At 40.0% G+C, this 22,338-nt stretch overlaps 1 protein-coding gene across 1 annotated transcript in view; it reads left to right on the top strand.

The window, feature by feature from the left end:
- SPAG17 (sperm associated antigen 17) overlaps nt 1-22,338 on the top strand; it is a 265,493-nt gene that overhangs the window by 73,693 nt on the left and 169,462 nt on the right. The window contains exon 4 of the mRNA XM_044004478.1: nt 18,007-18,138. Within this exon, the coding sequence (XP_043860413.1) occupies nt 18,007-18,138 (132 nt within the window). The remainder of the gene's footprint in view (nt 1-18,006; nt 18,139-22,338) is intronic.

Raw genomic sequence — 22,338 nt, 5'->3', positions numbered from 1 at the left:
GAAGATTTGCTTTTTTCGACTTCCTCAAAAAGTGATTGTGGCAAAAGGTTTCTAGCATGTATTCTCCTGCTTTTTTTTTTTTTGACAGATTCAGATTAGACGTCCAAAATGCACATCTCCCTCGGGAAATTTATCATATTTCAAATTACACATGTCTGTTATAACATGAATCTTTGTTTTACCTACCATGTATTTATTATTGCTGCTCCTGAAACTTCCTCAAACCCCCAAAGAGGTCTTAATCCCTGTCAAATATTATTATGTTCCTGACTTTTATGCAGTCTTGAAAAGGCTTGTTTATTTAGTTTCAGTGACTCCTTGTTACTGCCAAATATTATTTCATTTCAGCACAGATGTTGAGGAGGCCAGTGACTGGAATTACTTTACAGTTCTGACATTGTTAGGAGATGGATCCCAGTTTAATTAGGGACAGCTGCAAATGAGTAGGGAGTCACCTGCTGTAGCTATTTATCATCATTATAAACTCACAGAGTGAAGGATATGGGCGCTTTATAAACTTTCGCTTGCTTGGAGAGTGTGTTCAAGATGGAGCCCATGACTTTAATGCTTTTTATGCCTATATGGAGCCTACTCAGATAAAAACGGGGTTGTCTCTGCAGTACTGTTTTCTTGTCATGATATATGAAGTGTGAAAATGTTTCTACTACCCCTACCCCTTTTCCTTTTCTGCTGATGCCGGAAGATGTTGGAGCCAAAAGAAACTCTAGACATCACTCAGTCCAATCCCTGCCTTTAAAGTGTGATTGTCCACTATGACATCACTGAGAAGTAGCCCTAGGCTTGAACACTTCAAGGGATGGGGAACTCATTACTTTATGAAGCAGTCCATCCTATATTTAAACATTTTTCATTGTTAGAAAGTTCTTGGGGTGGCTAGGAGGCACAGTGAATAAAGCACCGGCCCTGGATTCAGGAGTTCCTGAGTTCAAATCCGGCCTCAGACACTTGACACTTACTAGCTGTGTGACCCTGGGCAAGTCACTTAACCCTCATTGCCCCATAAAAAAAAAAGAAAGTTCTTTACTGGGATAAGACAAAATATACCTCCCTGTACCTTTCACCCATTCCTCTCAGTTCTCTTTCAGACCAGCTTACAGGGATCATAGATTTAAAGGAGGTAGAGATATTAAAATTGATTCCAACCTCTTTATTTTATAGATAAGAAAACTCAGGCCAAGGGAGGCTCAGTGACTTCCCCAAATCACACAGCTAGTTATTAGAAAGGTAAAATTCCAGGGGCAGCTAGGTAGCCCAGTGGATAAAGCACCCGCCTTTGATTCAGGAGGACCTGAGTTCAAATCCAGCCTCAGACACTTGACACTTACTAGCTGTGTGACCCTGGGCAAGTCACTTAACCCCAATTGCCTCACAAAAAAAAAAAAAAAAAAGAAAGGTAAAATTCCAAACCAAGTCTTCAGTGAGTTTGGAATCAGGAGACCTGAGTTCAGATTCTGGCTGTGTCACTATAGCTGTGTAACCTCATCCACCGTATTTTACCTCCTTAGGCATCAGTTTTGTCATGTGTAAAAGGGGCAAGTTGAGCTAAATAATCTCCAAAGTCCCTTATTTGATACAGATTATTAGGTAACTGGATGAGTTTATGCACTTTACTAAATGTTGGAAAGAATTTCAAAGGTTACAATTTTCAGTTTAGGGGAAACTAGGTGGTACAGTGGATAGGGCACCAGCCCTGGATTCAGGAAGACCTGAGTTCAAATGCGGCCTCAGACACTTGACACTAGCTGTGTGACCCTGGGCAAGTCACTTAATCCCAATTGCCACACCAAAAAAAAAATAAAGTTCAAAGGTAAGGAACCAGAATTCTGTGACAAGGGAAATTGTCATTTAATATGTTTGTTAAATATTCAGCCCAGTTCAGGTTGTACTTAAGGAAATGTGTTGACTACTCAATGACTAGATATGGAAAATGAAATGCCTTTCACAGAGTGGCCCAAAACACTCCTAAGTGCTGCTCAAACCTGATTAAAATGTAACTGGGAAATATTTAACAAGATCAATTAAAATAAAACATAAATAAAAATGACATTTTAAAACGAAGTCAATGTGTGCCCCATAGGGATCCTGATGTACAAATTAGTGGCTCCCATTTCTAATTGGGAGTGACTTTATTAGCCTTTCAGATCTTATTGACAGTTTGTTGGGATCTTTCAATAGATTCTGGTCTCACCTGACTCAAGTTCAAAGTTTTCCATCTATTGTAAATCAGTGACTCAATCTTGACCCCAGGGACTTTAAGAAGAGTAAATTAGCTGTGGAGTCACCAGGGAATTCAGATATTTCTAGGATCAGCATGAACATTTATTCACTGCATGTGAACATCTCAGAACAAATTCAGAGGTATGAGAATATTAATACTTTTTATAATCTCCTAGGGATACATATACTTCAAAGCACTTTCATGTATAAAATGAATAAAAAAGCATCCATTAAGTGCTTACTATTTGCCATGGTGAGGTATAAAGGCAGTAGAAGATGAAACTGAAACGTAGTATAATCTTTGGGAGGCTAACTTGTAATATGGCTTGGTTTTAAGGAGTCACCTATAGGAGACAGTCTTTGTGCAGTGGGTAGAGAACTGACTTCATAGCAAGGGAGACCTTAGATCAGATCTTATCCCTCACGGATAATAGCTGTGTGGCTATGAGAATCCATTTAATCTCCTAGAGTTCTAGGCAACTTTTGAAGACTATAAAGTCCAGGGAGTTCCCAATACCAATGGAATCATAGATGCACTCCTTATTCTTATTCTCCCTATTTTGTTGTTGTTGTTTACTTGTTTCAGACTCTTCATGACCCCATTTGGATCTTGACAAAGATACTGGAGTGGTTGCCATTTGCTTCTCCAGCTCATTTTATAGATGAAGAAACTGAGGAAAACAGGGTTAAGTGACTTGCCCAGGGTCACATAGCTAGGAAGTGTCTGAGGCCAGATTTGAAGTTAGGAAGATGAGTCTCCCTGATTCCAAGCCCAGAACTCTAACTATTGTGCCACCCAGCTGCACCCCACATGCCCCCACCCCTTATTCTCTTACAATGTACTAAAGACTAATGATAAAAATTCCAAAGTAAGACAGACCCTGCCCTCATGGAGCTTTAATTCTAAAAGGGGGAGACAGCATATTTAAAGAAGTGGGGCCCAGGTAAGGGGAGACTCTCAAACGAATAGGAAGTCAATTGACGTACAGTATTTGTGACATGATTAACATTTTTAGAACAAGAAGTAGAAAGTGGAGGAAGAGGGTGAAGAAAGGGCAAGGGAGCAGAGATTGGGTTGAAAATGGTGAGGAAATCCAGAACCCAGTCCCAGGAACAGTCTTTGGAGGTCCAGTTTGGAGGGTGGATGGCAGCAGGGCAGAAAAATGACAAGTATGATAATTACTACATCTGCACCAGTATTTTTGGACCTCCTTCCTCCTCTCTGCTCTGTTTGTTGGAGGAGGAGTATCCTCAATGCAGGGTTCCCACTTGACCTTAAAAAAACAAAACAAAACAAAAAATAAGACAGTATGGTAGACAGAGCAGGTATTCATGACATCAAACAATCATGAATATCACCTAAGAACATTCCCAGTGACAGATCATTAAACCAGTGCTTAAACACCTCCAGTGGAAAGGAGCAGACTATCCTGGGAGGCAGCTCATTCATCCTGTTTTTGGACAGCTCTGATTGTTAGGAAGTTTTTCTTTATGTTAAACTGAAATCTACATTCCAGTAACTTCTCCCCATGAGTCCTGGCTCTGCCCCTTCCCTTTTTCTCTGCCCCCAAATAGAACAGATCCCGCTTCCATATGACAATCCTTCAGATATTTCTTTTCAATTTTTTTAAGTGAGGCAATTGGGGTTAAGTGACTTGCCCAGGGTCACACAGCTAGTAAGTGTTAAGTGTCTGAGGCCGGATTTGAACTCAGGTACTCCTGACTCCAGGGCCGGTGCTCTATCCACTGTGCCACCTAGCTGCCCCAGATATTTCTTTTCTAAATTGTCATCATGGCTTCCCTAAATCTCCTCTTCTTTATGCCTAACATCCCCAGTGCCTTTACAAGGACCTGGGACCAAATCCAACCTACTGCTTCGCACAGTGGTGACCAATAAAATAAGTTCTTAATAAATGCTTGTTGACTGCCTGCCTGCCTGCCTGCCTGATAACCTCTGAAAATTACTACCTAGTGTGATCTTGGGTTTGTTTTGTGTAACCTCTGTGGTCCTCAGATTTTCTCATCTATAAAAGTAGAGAGCTTCTGGGGTCCCTTCTAGCTCTAGGTCAATGATCCGATCAACTGGTACTTATATGACATAGTTTTCAGTCACTCGTCCTTACCCCCATTCTGCTGAATACTGTTCTGTATGTGCCTCCCCAGCTTATCCCAGTATTTCTTTTTTCTTTTTTTTTTCTTTTTCTTTTTTTTTCTTTTTCTTTTTTTTTGGGCAGGGCAATGAGGGTTAAGTGACTTGCCCAGGGTCACACAGCTAGTAAGTGTCAAGTGTCTGACACCGGATTTGAACTCAGGTCCTCCTGAATCCAGGGCCAGTGTTTTATCCATTGCACCACCTGGCTGTACCCCCGCCCCCCCCCAGTATTTCTTAAAATGTGACAACCCAGACAGGGTTCAGAAAGACTATCCCTTCCCTTGCTTTGTATGTTGTGCTGTTGCTGAGCCTAACCTCATAGAATTATGGGTTTAAAGTCATTATAAGGGGCCCCAGTAGATAACAGATAGCATTTAACATGCAAAGCATGTTCTATATTGTAAAGGCTAAAATTCTAGCTATACTGTCTAAAATATCTAATGAGTGGTCACCAATAAATTATAAGCTTTAGCAAGAGTTAGACTTTTAAGCATTTATTAAGGAGAATAAGAATTTTGTAAAGAGAGAAAGGCCTAGATTCCTCTGTCTATTAAAGGGAGAGAGCATTCCTAGCTCTGCTCTCCACCAGAGTCCACAGAAAAGAGAGAAAGTCAGAGCGCCAGGCTCCCCCCTTCTTCCTCCCACCAGCAAACGTCATTTCCTGACGCCAAAGACACATGGTCTTGCTCTCAGAGACCTTCACCTCATGGCAGAGTTTTCTACAGTAAGTCTCCAGCAGCTGGTGTCATTCCAATCATTACAGTATGCGATGTCATTTGGTCTTCACAACAACCCTAGGAGGTAGATACATTCCCATTTTACAGATGAGAAAACTGAGAAGACACTGAGAGTTTAAGTGACTTACCTACAAGTGTCTGAGACAGGAGCTGATGACTTGGTCTTGCTGTCTCTGGTTCAGCATTAATTCCTTTGTGCCACCCATTGGATTCATTTTATAAGGGAGAAAATTGAGAAAAGTCACAAGGTCACACAGGTAGGAAGCTGCAGAGCTGAGATGGGACCTCAGGTCCATTTGAGTCCAAGACCAGCAATCTTTCCTATTTCTTACATTGCACTGAAGGGAGGGACTTCATCACCCTACTGATAGCACAGAATGGCAGAGGGATTACTGAACAATAGTTTGTATAAACTGGATGAGGGCATTTCATTGGACAAGAAGTTTGAGATGCATCATCACTATGACATGGCAGTGGGGGAATGCTGATATATATTTAACAACTGACTGATTTTTAAAAAATTATGTACAAGACACTTGTTTAATCTGCATTATTAAGATGTTCTCCATCACTTTTTTAAGTCTAGACAATGAATAAAGCAATAAATTGAGCCCTCATTTGTGGTTTTCTATTGGAAATTTAACAATTGGTTTTCAAGATAGGTTTGAGTTTCAGCATGTCCCTGTATGGCAGCCAAGGGAGATAATTGGATTGTAGGTGGCATTAACAAAAGCAAAGAATAAATAGATTCAGTATTCAGCTATGCTGGTCTCCTCTGTGCTCCTAGACTCCCAAGTATAGAAAGGAAGAGAGTAGTTGTAGGCTATTGGGTATGGGCCCCATACAAAAAAGACCTAGGTTCCTGATACCCCCAAAAGAGACTACTGCGCTACTCTTCCTGGAACTGGTAAGCAGGGAAGCCAGAGTATACCTAGGAATGGCCAATGGGCTCCCCTTCTAATTTAGTCAAGTTCACCCTGAACCATGAGACTAGGAAGCAGTGCTTAGGGAAAAGCCAGTGAGCATATAAAAGGTAGTTAATAATTACTTGTGGATTCATTGATTTATAAGTCATATCTTAGAAGACTAAACTTTAGCAACTCGATTAATAAGCCAGCTAGGAGGCACAGTGGATAGAGTGCTGAGTCTAGAATCAGGAAGGCCTGAGTTCAAATATGGCTTTAGACGCTAGCTATAAGACCCTGGATAAGTCACTTAACTTCTGTTTGCCTCAGGTTCCTCAACCATAAAATGGAGATATGATAGTACCTACCTCCTGGAATTATTTTGAGGATCAAATGAGATAATATTCATAAAGGGGTTAGCACAGTGCATGGCACATAGTAGATGCTATAGATAGATGATGATGATATGAGAGCACTGTACTGAGTGAGAACATTGGGCATAATCCTTGTTCTGATACTAACTCTGGAACCCCGTTTCCACCTCTGTTAAATAAAAGGTTTGGACAAAGTTGCCTCTAAGGTCCCTTCAAACTCTTAACAGTCTATAAATCTGTGAGATTTGGGCTCTTTGTCTCTACCTCTTATAAGCCTCATTTTATTAATACTTGAGTGAGCCTTCTTCCTTCCTATCTCTGCTCTGACTTAGCTTTTGTTAAAGAATTTAAGACTAAATTATTCCAAGAATCTCCATTGTTATCATTCTGTCATACTTTAAGATTTGAATTGTATATAGCTTCAAGACTTCTTTCAGCCCCCTTCCCCAAAACATCTCCCTTTCTGCTGTAGGGATTTCCACTCCCTTACCTGCCCTATTGCCTGTAATCAGACTTTTCAGATATGAATTGTGAAGAAATAATTGACCTTAGCACCTACTTATCATAAAAATCAGATAAGATGAGAAACTACCAGGTGGCCCATTTTTCTGTTCCCCAGGGCCTCTTCCATAGCAGCTGCTTCCTGGTTTCCTGGAATCTGTCTCTTTTAACAAGGTATTTATCTCCTCCTTTCAACAAGATGGTTCTAGAGGGAAGTGTAGACCAAGGGATGGCATCTTTCATAGCACTTGCTGCAGCTGCAAAAATTCCTAGTTTTCAATCTGACATAATGTCTTGAATGAGGGAAGAGATGGTCTCTGTTCCCTGCTCTGGTCATGACATACAGAGAGTGCTGTGTTTATATCTGGGAGCCACATTTCACAAGGGACATTGACAAGCTGTAGAACATAGAGAAAAGTGTCTTGGATAGTGAGGAAACTCAAAATCATGCTATGCAAGAGTTAGTTGAGTGAATCAGGATATTTAACCTGGAAAAAGAAGACAAAGGCAAATATGGGTAGAAACAGTAACTGTCTTCAAGTACTTGAACAGATGTGATGTGGAAAAAAGATTAAATTTATTTTGCTTGGTTCTTGTTGGTCAGACTTAAGGATAACATGATAATTACAGAGAAGCAGATATTATCTCAATGTAAGAAAAAATTTCCTAGCAATTAGGGCTTTGCACAGGAGGACTGGGCAAGTTGTCCCATCACTGGAGGTCTTTAAGTAGAGACTGGATGATTTTGTCTGGGATATTGTAGGAATTTTTATTCAAATAAGAGCTTTCAAATCCCTTCTATATATTATGATTCTTATTGACCTTGTAGAAGAAATTCCTCTTCAGATCAAAGGAATTTTGAGGGGCTTTGTAATCTCAATGATTCTGCAATTCATCTTGAATTTGTAGTCTATTAAAATACCTAAATCTTTTTTTACACTAATATTTTTGCTACCATAGCTGTCTTGTACAACTAATTTTTTAAAACTCAGGTACAGAACTTTGCATTTTTGCATGCATAATTTTATCATGTTAACTTCAGCCCAGCATCTCAACTTAACAAAAACTTCTTGGGTCTTGTTTCTTCCAGTTCCACATGTTTGCTAACCCTCCCAACTTTTTAGCATCAGTATTTTTAATAAGCACATTATCTATGGCTTGGATCAAGTCACTGATAAAAAATTTGAACAGAACACGACAAGGAGAAAGTTCTGTCACTGTATAGGCTACACACTTTGAGGTTTATATCAAACCTTTAACCAACACTCTTTGGATCTAATTCACCATCATCATCACACAATTCTCCATCTTGAATATAAGGGTAGCATGATAAGATTTGACAATCCCTTTGCTGAGACCTAAATATGCTGTATCTGTGACATTCCTCTTATCTATCAGTATGCTTCTTCTGTCAAAAAAAAAACAGTTTAAAAGCCTGGTATGTTATGATTTGTTCTTAATGAACCCATGCTGCTACCCAGTGATCACCCCTTTGCTCTATAAGCATTCATAAACCATCCCTTTAAATAATACTATCAAATTTGCTTTTAACCCAGAGAAAATTCAGGCAGAGATTAAATGATTTGACCAAGATCATATAGCCATTGAGTGTTTGAACTTGGAATAGAACTGAGGTCTTTCATTGCCTAATGCGATACACATTCTACTATACCACTCTACTTCTCAATCCCCAATCATGAGCTCATGATAACAGGAATCAAGAAATGAAGAAAGGACCTGGGATCAACCAGGTCTTCCTAGAATCCTTACACTTAATCCTTACACTTAAGTGTAAGATTTGAAGTTTCCAATTGTGCCTAAAAGGAATGAACTCCACCTATCCTTCCCCCTCTCCACCCCTCTCCTTGCCACTACCCCAGTGTCTATACATAATTAGGAAAGCTCCTTAAAAACAGGTACTATTTTTTTTTTTAGTGAGGCAATTGGGGTTACGTGACTTGCCCAGGGTCACACAGCTAGTAAGTGTTAAGTGTCTGAGGCCGGATTTGAACTCAGGTACTCCTGACTCCAGGGCCGGTGCTCTATCCACTGGGCCATCTAGCTGCCCCCAACAGGTATTATTTTTGTCTTTCTTTGTATCCCCCAGTCTTTAGTACAGTTCCTGGTACATAGTGGGCACTTAATAAATGCTTGTTGACTTACAACTTTATTCCAAAATAGGCAGGTGTAGATACAAAGTGAGATCCAGGACTGAATTTGCTCATAAAGGAACTGGGATTAGACATGGTAGTAAATTAAGTGAGTATTCAGTTCACTACATATGACTCAGAAGGCTGCCAAGGAACTCTGGCAATTGCCTTAATGAAAATCCAACCACAGACATGAAATATCCTCTGCTTCTTTTCCTGCATCCTTTTAATTTTATTTCCATGAGAACCCGTGTCCATGGTGAAACTTGGAATGTTTGTGTTTCTTAAGATATTAAAGTAGGGAAGACACGTAGAGGGGACAGATGCATAGGAGAGGGTGGTCGTGGCACTAACGGGTGGGCCTGATCCCTAGAAAGAGAAAGAACTCAATATATATGTCTATTTATATTGGACTAAGTTATTAGTTAATAAGGATAACAAACCAATGAGCCAGATCAATGAAGAAGGAAATAAGTTTTATTTCCCAATACACTGAAAAGCCCAGCTGTCCCAATGGGCTTGATGCCCCCCACACTCAAAGTAAAATCTCCATATAAAGCACAAATACATGACCTTTCCCTTTGTCTACACAACAATTTTCCCTCCTCCCCTCAGGATCTAACAACAGCAAGAGCTGAAGACCTCCCACCAACCCTGGTAGGACCTGCCATTTATACAACTACTTAGAGACCTTAAACAATGGAGTCAAGCAAGGATGCGTGCTAGCTCCCACGCTGTTTGGAATTTTCTTCTCCATGCTGTTGCGTCATGCTTTTGGTTCGTCAACTGATGGCATCTATGTGCATTCCCGGTCAGATGGAGGCCTGTTCAATGTTTCACATCTGAGATCCAAAACCAGAGTGAGAGGTAGCACCCTTAGAGACCTGCTTTTCGCCGATGATGCCGCACTTGCCTGTCACTCAGAGCGTGAATTGCAGACCTTGATGGATCGCTTCTCCCAAGCTTACACAGACTTTGGCCTAATCATTAATCTTAAAAAGACAAAAGTCATGTGTCAGAGTGCTATGTCGCCTCCATTGATACACATCGGTAGCTACCAGTTGGATGTTGTAAGCCAACTCTCGTATCTTGGCTCTATTGTCAGTGACAATTTGTCACTTGATTCTGAGATCAATCAGAGGATTGGGAAAGCTACTTCAACCATGGCTAAGCTTGCCAAGTGTGTCTGGGTAAACAGTAAACTGACAAGACGAACCAAATTTGCCGTCTATAGAGCATGCATCCTGAGTACCTTACTGTATAGCAGTGAAACATGGACTACATACACTAGACAAGAGAAGAAGCTTAACAGCTTCTACATGCGCTGCCTTCGGAGCATCCTTGGCATATCTTGGTCAGATAGGATCACCAACACAGAAGTGCTCCAACGTGCGCAACTTCTGAGCATCTACATGCTACTGAAACAAAGACGGCTGCGCTGGCTCAGCCATGTGTACCATGTGCAAGACTGGCAAGTTAGCTCCAGGCCAAAGACCTGCTGGACGCCCCCAGCTTTTCTACAGAGATGTATGCAAATGAGACTTGAGGGCTCTGGGAATAGACACTGGAAGCTGGGAGGAGATGGTCAAGGACTGTGCCCAATGGAGTTCAGTACTCAGGAGCAGCTTGTGCGCAACTGAGATGGGCCTCCAAGCTCTGGAGGAAGAAAAACGAATGAGACGCAGGAACCGACGGGCAACAGAGAGCGCAGTTTTCTGATGTCCTCGTTGCGGCAGGAGCTGCGGCTCCCGTATCAGACTGCACAGCCACCCTGTGGCCTGTGGCTCTTCAAGGCGCTGATCCATGGTCGTCCGTGACTGGCGGCAGTCTACTAGAGACCTGGCCCTTTAATAATTTAACCTCCATTCCCACCCGAGTAACTAGATTTGCTTCTCCAGGGTCATTCGGTCCTTATTTGTTTATTAGTCTCCGGTTCTATTTGACAGCCTCTCCCTTTCCCACCATCTCAGAGGTTGGCTTTCAATTCCTCCCATTCTCATTTTTATAGAGCTTCATTCATCTATGTGAGCATATACAACTCAACCCATGCAGTTTGTCCTCTTGCCACAACTGACTGTGGGACCTTGAGCCAATCTCACTACTTTCTCTGGCCCTCAATGTTCCCAGCAGCAAAATGAAAGTGTCCAACTAGAGATGGTCTCTGGGGTTCATCCTAGTTCTAAAGTTATGTCACTCACTGAGTGGGAATTAGGCCGAAGAATTCCCACTGGGGGAGGAAACTCCCTCTACCAATGCAGGTCAGAACTTTCTTTGAAACTTATGATCTTAGAGAGTTGCAAGTCACTGATGAGTTAAGGGACTTGTCCAAGGTCACACAGTCTGTATGTGTCTCAAACCCAGGTCATTCTGGCTTCCAGACTATGTCACGGTGCCATCCTACTTAAATAGCTTGTTAATTTTCAGTTAATACCCAGTAAAGGATGGGGCACTAATTTTCAATTCCTATTCCTTCCTAAGTTCCTAGTGGTCACTATTGTTTTGTGCCATGGGGAAGGTGTTTGAGCAGATCTCCTCTCTCCTCTCCCCTCTCCTTTTACCTCTTTGCTCATTCCTTCTTCAAGAACCTTGAACCACATGAATCATTCTAGAAGTTAAGGAGGTCTATAAAGATTTTGATTTTCATCCTGAGAACCAATTGAGAATAGAGTTCATTGAATATTTAGAGTGGGATCATCTGAAACCACATGATAAGCTTTCCTTCCTTTTTTGCCTCTCCCAAAGGGCCATGTATCTTGCCTCCCACTTTTTCTGTCTCAATCTAATTCATAACAATAATCAACACACATTTATCAGACTCTTTCTATATGCCAGGTACTATGCCAGGTGCTGAGATATAAGTACAAAGAACAAAACAACCCCTACTTTCAGGGAGTTTACCTTCTGTAATAATAATTCACATTTATATAGGGCTATGTAGTTAAAGAAGGAAGGAAGGAAGAGAGGGAGAGAGAAAGGAGGGAGGAAGGAAACAAGGAAACTAGGAAGCAAGGAAGGAACTTAGTAAGTGCTTAATATATACTAGGCACTATGCTAAGCACTGAAGATACAAATACAAACAAAAAGACAACCCTTGCCCCCAAGGGGCTTATATTCTAATAGAGAAAGACAATATACAAAAAAAAAAAAAGAGCTAAAAAGGGAGAGAACAGTACCCTGCACAGGGCCATGGTTCTGATGTCTGAAAGCCAGGACCAGGGCCAGGACAGAAATGCTAGAGGCCCCCCACAAAATATAGCATTATCTTATCTAATTCTTGCCACAACTATTAATCCTGTTTTTCTAGAAACTGAAAACTAGAAGCATCGAGTCCAACATAAGTGGATCTCTAATTCCAGTGCACATTTTGCTCCATACCCATTTGGATACAGTGTGAGGGATCTTCCCCCACTTTTGTCTTATTTTGTTGGCTCACTATAGGCCACTGACCTGAGTTCTTGAAAGCTCTGCCCGTGTTAGTGTACACTCTCATGGGTTCTCCCATACTGCAAAGGCCTAGAGTGATAGCCCAATGATGGGTTGTTATACTTGATGTCCAAGAGTCAGTATAACTATAACTATGTTCTGAGACATAGTGATGGTTTTATCATCTACAGAATTGGTTGTGGCCATGTTTATGGAGAAAGTCCTGACACTATCAGTGAATCCTTGAAATATGGAATTAAGTTGACTATCATGTCTCATGAAAAATGTCCACTAGGTCATGGATAGGTTTGTTCCTTGGTTTAAGGAGTGGTGAGATACTCCAGGGAAGAGTTCACTGTAATTTGGAGTTATAAGTCCTGAGTTTGAGTCCTGACTCAATTATTTGCCAGGTGTGTGACCCTGGGCAAATGACTTCATGTCTCTAGCCCCCATTTTCTAAAATGATGAGTTGGACTAGAAGAGGCACTTAGGTAGTATAAGGAGGAAAGTGCTTGACTTGGAGACAGAAAGACCACTTAGTAGCTGCATGACCTTGGACTAGTCATTTAGCCTCCATGTGCCTTATTTTCTTCATTTGTAAAATGAGGAGGTTGAATTCTATATCCTCTGAACTCTCTAAATCTATGATTGCTAAAATTCCTCCCAACTCTAAATCTTTTGCTTCCAAGTACCTCACACTGATGAATCATAGCTCTTTTAGAGCGGGAGTCTACCTTTTGGGTGGGTGGAATGGGAAGGGAGAGGAGAATGGACTACTTTGGCAGTCCAGAAAAGCCTGTGGAGCCCTTCTCCCGAATAATGTTTTGTTGGTACAGCTAAATGGTGAGACATGGATTCAGATATTTACTAGCTGTGTGACCCTGCACATGTCCCTTAACTTCTGTTTGCCTCAGTTTTCCTCATTTGTAAAATCCTAGGAATGCTAAGAGGATCAACTGAGATAACTAAAGTGATTAACTTGGTGCCTGGCACATGTTCAGTCATTTTTTCAGTTGCGCCCAACTCTTCATGACTCCATTTGGAGTTTTCTTGGCAAAGATACTGGAGCGGTTTGCCATTTTCTTCTACAACTCATTTTATAGATGAGGAAACTGAGGCAAAAAGAGTTAAGTGACTTGCCCAGCTAGCGAGTATCTGAAGTTGGATCTGAAATCAAGGTCTTCCTGACTCCAGGCCCTGTACTCATCCATTGCACCACCTACCTGCCTCCCTGGAATTTGTAAGCATTATATACAACATTAGCTATTATTATTGTTAACTACATTCATAATACAAGGAAATAGAAGGAATAGAAGTGAATAAAAATAAATATGTAATATTATTCCCATCCAAATCCACAGACCCTATGAAATTGTCAACAGATGAGAGTCTGTGGAACCCCACCACCACCACCACCACCAAATTAAGAATCCCTATTTTAGAGTGTAAATTGTTGAAGTGAGTATATGGTGTAATATGGCTCACTCTCCCAAGGATTAGTAAATACCATGTTATCCAAAAAGCTCATTTTGACCATGGAGTTCATATTCCCTAATTTAAAAGAGAAACTCCAGAGACAAATGAGGATCCTCAGAGCCCCCTCTGTAGGAGGATCCTCAGAGCCCCTTCTGTAGGAGCGGTTTTGGGGGTACCTGGCTTCAACAAATACTGACATACTCCAGTGGAGTCTGGAAGGGAAACTCTTCGAGAAGCAAGTTGGGCACTAGTCCCTGAAGCTGAGCACGACCCTCCTGCAGTGAGGTTTCAAACAGCTGTACTTCCCATCAGTTGTTCCCAACTATGTGGCACTGGTTTCTTCAATTGCGGGTTGAGCTGTCTCAGAAGCTGACTGCTTGTCAGGCAAGTTATAAACTCGCAGATGGGATTTCTGATCATATATGGGTTGACTAGATACCCTCAAAGGTCTCTCCTAGCTCAGCCCCCATGATTCTGTAGGAGGCTATTTTGGCCTGGTCTCTTCCCCAGCAACCACAGACAACACATTTTCTCATTATAACATAGGGAGCTAGGAATTTACCAATGTTAGCTCTTTCCTCTTTCCCCCTGCCTGCCCATCAGACCCTGTCATCATAACAGCCTTTTACTGTGTTTTGAAACTATGCCATATTTTGATTTTAAACCTGGCACTCCCTATAGATCTACTTCACAGGAAGCCCGGAAAATACCTTTGTGGCCCACAAGTAGCTTTTCGATCAGAGTATTTTCTTGTACTTGGTGAAATTTCAGCACAGAGAGGTAGCATTCATTGCAGAATCACCCAAACACAGACCTAGAAGGGCACTTGAGAGATGTCCAATCCATAACCAGCATGCCAGGGAGGCTTCATCTCAATCACTGCAGACATATAGGTAAACATTTCCTTTGTACAGGCCTAGCAGACAAGGAAGGCTCGCACCATCGGCCATTCTGATGTTCAGCATTCTTTAATGCTTTCATCATTTTTGTGATGTTCAAACTGCCATGCTACCACATTGGGTGGGACTGAATCTGCAATTATTTAGTGCCTGGAATATGTCAGGCACTGTGCTAAGCACTTTACAAATATGACCTCATTTGAGTCTCACAACTCTGGGAGGTACGTGCTATTATTATTCCCATTTCACAGATGGGGAAACTGAGGCAGGCAAGTTAAGTGACTTGAGCAGAATCCCCACAGGTACTAAGTATCTGAGGCTGGCTTTCAACCCTGGGCTTCCAGAGCCAGTGCTCTGAGCACTATGGCGCCACCTAGCTGCCTCACTGTTTCACCAGCACATTGAAGGCTTGGGATGATGCTCAGCTAGGAGCTAGCTATGTGTTTTTAAAGGCAAACAGATTGAGTTTTGATGCGGATTTTCCCAGTGCAGCAGGATTGTCAGCAAGAAATTGAACTTTCCTGGCAAATGGCTACAAGTACCATTTCAGAGCAATGCTGAGGTTTTCCCCCAGGGCCAGCCCCAAGTGGGTGGTTTTCATTTTGCAAGTTGTCATGCAACCTCACAGGTCCCTGCAGAAGTCCCTTACATCTGAGACCTACCTGTTCTTCATGAAGCTGTATTTGTTTCAAGGGATTTTTACCAGGTGTGCTCCATGTTTCACAGTTCAGTGTAAATATTTTCTAAATTGTGTTATGGAGGCTATTAAAAAAAAAAAAAAGCATTGAACTCTGAATTGAGTCTGTTTGTTTTCCAAACATTGATTGACTTGGACTCAAGAGACTTGAGTACAAAGCCCTGCTCTGCCATTTATTAACTATTGAGAATAGGGAAAATATTATCTAAAAAGTGAAGGTTCTGACGCTTCCAGTATCTGCTTCATGGGCAGGGGGGGAGGCAGTTGTGAGAAAAACACTGTACAAACTTTAAAACACCATATAAATAGAAATTATTAAGATCTTGGGAAAATAGATTTAGAGGTAGGGGGAAAAAACCTGACAGGTCATCCAATCCTATTTTTAGAACATATCCAAGTGATTCTGATTCTTGATTTCTTCCTTCGATATGTTCTTTTTTAAAGAAGAGCTGAATTTCAAGGGAGGCCCTCCCACGATTTTTCCCTACTGCTAACTCATCATAGGAACCAATAATCAGGTCCATAAGATCTCCAGTTACATTTTGGCATGGTTGAATCCATAGAGTCCTCTATAGTTAGAGACAACACATATCTTTACCCTTTCCCACCCACCTCCCCCACATATACATTTACTTTTTTTTGCCTTCCCCTTCCTCCTTCTTGTGCTTTATTTTGCTATTTCACTTGGTGGAATGAAAAAAACATAAGGAGCTGGACCCCAAAAATGTCAGAAAAGCCCTGACCAAATGGTGGTACAAACCTCAGACAAGACACAGTTCAGTGAGATGCAGTGCGCCTGGTCATTGTGTCTGAGGCTGATGTGGACGAAATTGACACCATATGCGCCCACGTGTAATTGCTCTGAGGGGCTGGGGGGGGATTGGGAAGTGGAAAGCAACATGTCAGAACATTTTAGTAACACCTAATTCATCCCAAGCTTATAAATATATCTAATGCTTACTTAAAAACAAAAGGAGAAAAACTGCTACAAGCAAGATTGCTCCTTGACAGTGAGTGAATGTTGGTAAGAAGATAACATGAACAGAAAGAAATTTGTAACAACTTTTTTACGGTATTTTTTAACGCTTATTCTATTATTATTTTTTTTTTTGCAGTAAATAAAGTGGTTATGGGGCTCCAAGGAAAAGGGCCCAGATGTTAGTGAGTTGAACGAAATGCAGTGGAAACAAGTTGTAAAAAATACAGCCATAAACCAGGCTGTCAGTGCCACACATCTGGACAATGCAGCTGTATGTTTCTAGTACTGTCGTCACCCAGAGAAAACTCAATAGCCTTATTTCACCCCAATTAGGCTACATGCTAACAGAATCAGCATTAAAAGGGGGGTAGGGAAGGCTCTTAAGCATGGCACCTCTCCAGGAAGCAGCTTTATCTCTCAATTGAATTTAGAAACCAAGATATGGAAAGGAAGCTAACCCACCTACTCCTGTAATTATTAAAAACAAAAAATCATACATGTTCTGTACCATGCACTAGCAAATTACAGTTGGAAATTTTGGCCTCTTGGATTATTTTTTAAAGAATAAAAAGCAGCCTTTCCTGCGGCATTGAGCTGAATTCTTGAAAACTGGATGAGTGGATACTATGCCTCTTCTTTCTGAACCAGTCTGGTGATCTGTGCCCATCCTCAGAGGGAGAAGCATCTGGACTGATTGGAAAAGAATTCATGTGCCAAAGAACCCAGTTAATTTAAAGTTGTTGTTTTTAATCCATACATTGGAATGGATTATCTTAAAGGTTTCTGCTCATACATTCTTTGAGTGTGGGATTAATAAGGATAGCTCATATCCATATAGTATAGACCCATTTTCTAAAACAGCAAAGGCTCAAGAGGTTAAATAACTTACCCAAATCCAAGGGGGTAGTAGATGACAAAGCAAGTACTCAGGCTTAGCTCTTCTGAGGCAGCTAGACGATACAATGGATAGAGCTCTGGACCTGGAGTCAGGAAGACCTGAATTCAGAACTGGCCTCAGATAATTATGGGCAAGTCATACAACCTGTGTCTGCCTCATTTGTCCTCGATTATAAGATGGGGGTTAATAATGGCAGCTACCTCCCAGGGTTGTTGGGAGGATCACATGAGATAATGTTTATAGAGTATGAAGCACAGCACCTGACATACAGTAGACACTAAATAAATACTCATTTTCTTTCTCCCATATCTATGATTTTGCAGCTATGCTATGACATGGCCCTGTGCCATGTTCCATAATTCTTCAGACCCCATTGTGGTCCCACTATTGCAGGGAGCATTGGATACTGTAAAAGAGTATGTACTGATAAGTTATCATCCTCAAATATTAAAAAAATCACTTAAATATCATGAAATAGAAATAATCATTCTCTCTTGGAATCTTGGGAAGAATATGGTCCCATTGTTCATTCAGCTGATGGCCCCTTTTTGCCATGACTGTCTCTCTGTCCCCACAGGTAGTAAATGCAGCAAGAGCCATTATGACTGCTGGAGAGAAACTTACTCAGCCGCTGATTGGGAAACTCATTAAATACCAACTGCTGAATCTCAAACAAAAAGACGAACAGCGAAGGGCAATAGAGAAGAAGGTAGGATGGTGGATTCTCTGATGGAAATCAATAAGAAATAAAATCTAGGCATGTTTCTACAGAGCAGAGGTTTGTAAAAAGTCCACTGCTATCCGTGGACTCTCTTATTTTTCTGATTGGGATGTTTTAATATAATTGATTTCATTTGTAATGTTTTTATTATTTTATTTTATGAATTTAAAAACATTAGTTGGTGGCAGTCAAGATTCACACCCAGAGTTCATGACTCCGAATCCTGTGTCTTTTCCCCAGTGCTCTGCTGTCCCAGTGCATGACATTTATTTACTAGAAGGATATCACATATGTACTTCTATAACAAGCCAAAGTTATTTTATCAGCAATCCATTTTCTTTTTCTGCTCACGTATTACCTGTCTGGATATTTCATTTGCTTATGGGAGATTTCATTTAATTTGTCTTGGAAATGGAACTATGCCTGGCACAAAGATTTATACTTAGTCCAACGAAACTCTTAAATATTTTTAGCAATGTGATGCCAAAGTCAAATCCATTCTCTCATTATCACTACTTCAAGTCGCTGGTCTGTTTGGGGGTCTCACTGAAAATCCATTTTAATGGCCCAGTGCCATGGACAGCATGTTCTTCTGTAGGCATGTTACATAAATAGATTTCTATTTGCTTGCTCTTGTCTTTATAACTGGGAAAATGAAGATATCCTTGGGTGGAAGAGATAAAACTAACTTGTGTAAAGACCATAATGTCTTTTTTTTTTAAAGTTATACATGAGTAGTCATGCAAAACATCTCCACATTAGCCAGGTCATGAAAAAAAAAACAGTCAAAAACAAAACTTAAGATTAAGAAACTATCAAAAAATTATGCTTCAATCTGTCTTCAGATACCATCAGTTCTTTCTCTGGAGATGGATTGCAATTTTCATAAGTCCTTCAGAGTTATCTTAGATCATTGCAATGTTGAAAATAACTGAGTCATTCACAGCAGATCTTCTCACAATATTACCATTATTTTGTATACAGTAGATTTTACTTTGGGTCAGCTCATGCGGGTCCCTCCAGAAGACCATAATGTCTTTTTTTAATTAATAAAGTATTTTATTTTTTTCCCGTTACATGTAAAGATAGTTCTCAACTTTTGTTTATACAAACTTTCCAATTTCAGATTTTTCTCCCTCCCTCCCCCCTCCCCTAGACAGCAGGTATTCTGATATAGGTTATACACACACACACACACACACACACACACACACACAATAACAGACCATAGTGTCTTAACTGGTCTTTGCATCCTTCTACCCCATCTTGTGATGCCCCACCCATATATATGTTTCACTTGACTGCGAGGGCAAGACTTAGCATTGATAAATGGCAATTGTGGAGATTCAGGTTTAGCCTGGATGTCTGGAACACCAATGCTCAGTACTCTTAGCATTCTCCAGAAGTCAAATCAGATGCCTTTCTAGGTGGTGGGTTTCCTCTCCTCAAAGGTTGGATAACCACTTCTTAGGTCTGCTCTAGAAAGGAATCTTATTCAGATACAAGTTGGACCAAATGGTCTCTAAGGTTCTGCAGTTGTGATTCTGCTACTTGCTTGCTGATGACCATGAGTCATCAAATAATTTCTGAGCCTATTTCCTCGTCTATATAATGGGGATAAAAATAAAAATTCCTCTACTCACTTCAGAGCATTTCTGTGATGAAATATATTATATTTGTATGCTAGCATCATAGTTGCATAAAATATAATATATTTGCAATATATTATAATATCTTTAAACCAGTAGAATTCATGCCAGGAAAAAACAATAATAAATTCTGAGTATTTTTAGAGTGTTTTGTACTTTTCAAAGCATTTTCTCTTACATTAACTACCTAGTTTAAGGATGATGTGTCATTTCCAGGAGAGTTATCCAGCCATTAGTAGAGCTTTTGACCATGGTGAACCTTTCCCCAAGAATTCAGTCATTTTGAAATACCTGAGAGAGTTCAGAACTTTTCACTATAAAAATTAACACACTAACCACCCTTTACTGCCAACCTGAAATTCATTATGATACAGGACACAAAATTTATAAATAGAACCTTTAAGCTCCATGAGAGGAAATAACATCTTCTACTTGTTTTGGAATCTACATGGAATAGTTGAGAAAGTATTAGATTTGTACCTAAACAGCCTTGACTCAAACCTCAGCTCTTCACTTTTCTACCTTTGAGAAGTTAGACAAGCTACTTCCTCTCTTTGGGCTTCAGTTTTCTCATCTGTAAGATCAAGGAGCTAGACTAGATGATCCTCAAGATCCTTGTTAGCTCTAAATCCATGATACCATAAGTACTCCAAAACATCTAGTGATTACTTTTTGTACTGGGCACATAATAAATGCCAATAGACCTGGTTTATTGCCTAAGTATGATTCAGGCATAGATAGAATCCATCAACATGATTATAAATAAATTAAAATAATATAATCACATATATATAGAAATAATATAAATAATATAATTATATGTCTGTGTGCATATGTATACATAAATATATAAAATCTTGGCTCCATCATTTCCTAGATATATAACCTTTGGCAAGTCCTTTTGCCTCCCTGGCCCTCAATTTCTTTATCTATAAAATAGGATTAGTAAACTCACACCACCTACTTTACAGAGTTGTTGTGAGGACCAAAGAAGATGGTGTAAAACTTTGTAACACTATATAAATCAGAACACTTAGTAATGATTATTACAATAAAATCCTATGAGTCCAAAGAAGTCCAAGTTTGAGTTTTAGACATAGGAAACAAGTTTTTGACATGGATAGAACTTTGTAAGAAAATAATTACACAATCAGATATGATGTTTTCATTAGACAAATACTATAAAGCAATGTCCTCAAACCTTCAGTCACAACCATACAAGTAAGTGCTATGTGAACTGATGAGATCTGATTGGAATCAGACATTACCCAGTAAATGAACTTCCTAAAACATAGATGATGGGAGCTATTATAAGAGGGATATGCTACCTGAGGAATTATAGTGCATGGAGAAAAAGGAGTTAGTTTAGAGTTGAAGATCTGAGTTCAAATCCTACATTGCATTTGACCTTTTCCCTCTGTTGTTTTAACTGAGTGCAATTTGACTCTAATGTGAGTTTTGAAACAGAAGGACAGTACATCCAGGCATCTACATCACATGCACATGAATTTTGCAGGCAATTCATCAGTTAACCTTTGCCTTGGCAAGAACACTGCTCCCACCAATCATTATTCAATATTTGTATTCTATCTACTTTCATTCCTATCTTTCAGTTTAATTAGTCTAAAAGCAATGTGTTTTTCCCACATTGACAGTTCTTTTTTACTTAAGCTCACGTATTATTTTTTGAATGTCAAAAACCATGACCCTAAAATATGTTTTAAAATATTTAACTTTGTCTGAGAATTTAACTTAGAAAAGAAGTAAGACCAGCAAAAGAAAATGGTGCCTCTAAAAAAAAAACACATCCACAAGTGATTGGTTATTCTACATAATGATACTACACTAAACATAGTTTGAACTATAGTTGTATATACATATATGTGTATGTATATGTACATAAGTGTATATATGTATACAGATGCATGTAAGGTACTTTATGGGTATGTATAAACACATAAATGTGCATGTACATGTGTGTACATGTGTATATACACAATATTGATATCTAAGTTTTCTGTGCATGCATATATACATGTGTGTGCACATGCACTATAAATGTTTGATGGGTTGGAATATACATTGTTTCCAGGTGAATTCAAAACACATATCCATTAATGATCTTCAGGAAAAGAGATAAATTAATTTTAATTGGTTTGCATTCTAATTAGTAAAATTTCACCAAAGAACCCAAGCTGAAACAGTGGTGTAGTGAGAAGGATGCTTGATTTGGGTTCAAAAGATGTTAATTTGCATCTTACCTTTATTCCTGCCTGTTTGACCTTATGCATGTCACTTCTGTCTTTATGGGACTTGGTTTCCCCATCTGTAACATGAGAAAGAACTAGCTGATTTTTGAGGTGCCTTCCAGCTCTGTCTCCATGATACCAGGATCCATCTCTCACCTCGCTGGTTTTAGAAACCATGTATCTGCAGGAAGATCAAAGAGTTTCTTCTCTGGCCATATGTTTGACTGAATTAGAGACAAAGAAAGACAACAGAGAAGAAGGGAGGGGAGTGCTGATAAACCTTTCTTTAG

Source organism: Dromiciops gliroides, chromosome 4, assembly GCF_019393635.1.
Source record: "Dromiciops gliroides isolate mDroGli1 chromosome 4, mDroGli1.pri, whole genome shotgun sequence".
Classification (NCBI taxonomy): Eukaryota; Metazoa; Chordata; class Mammalia; order Microbiotheria; family Microbiotheriidae; genus Dromiciops; species Dromiciops gliroides.
The sequence above is the reverse complement of the archived record's forward strand: the minus strand, read 5'-3'. Positions and strand labels throughout refer to the sequence as shown.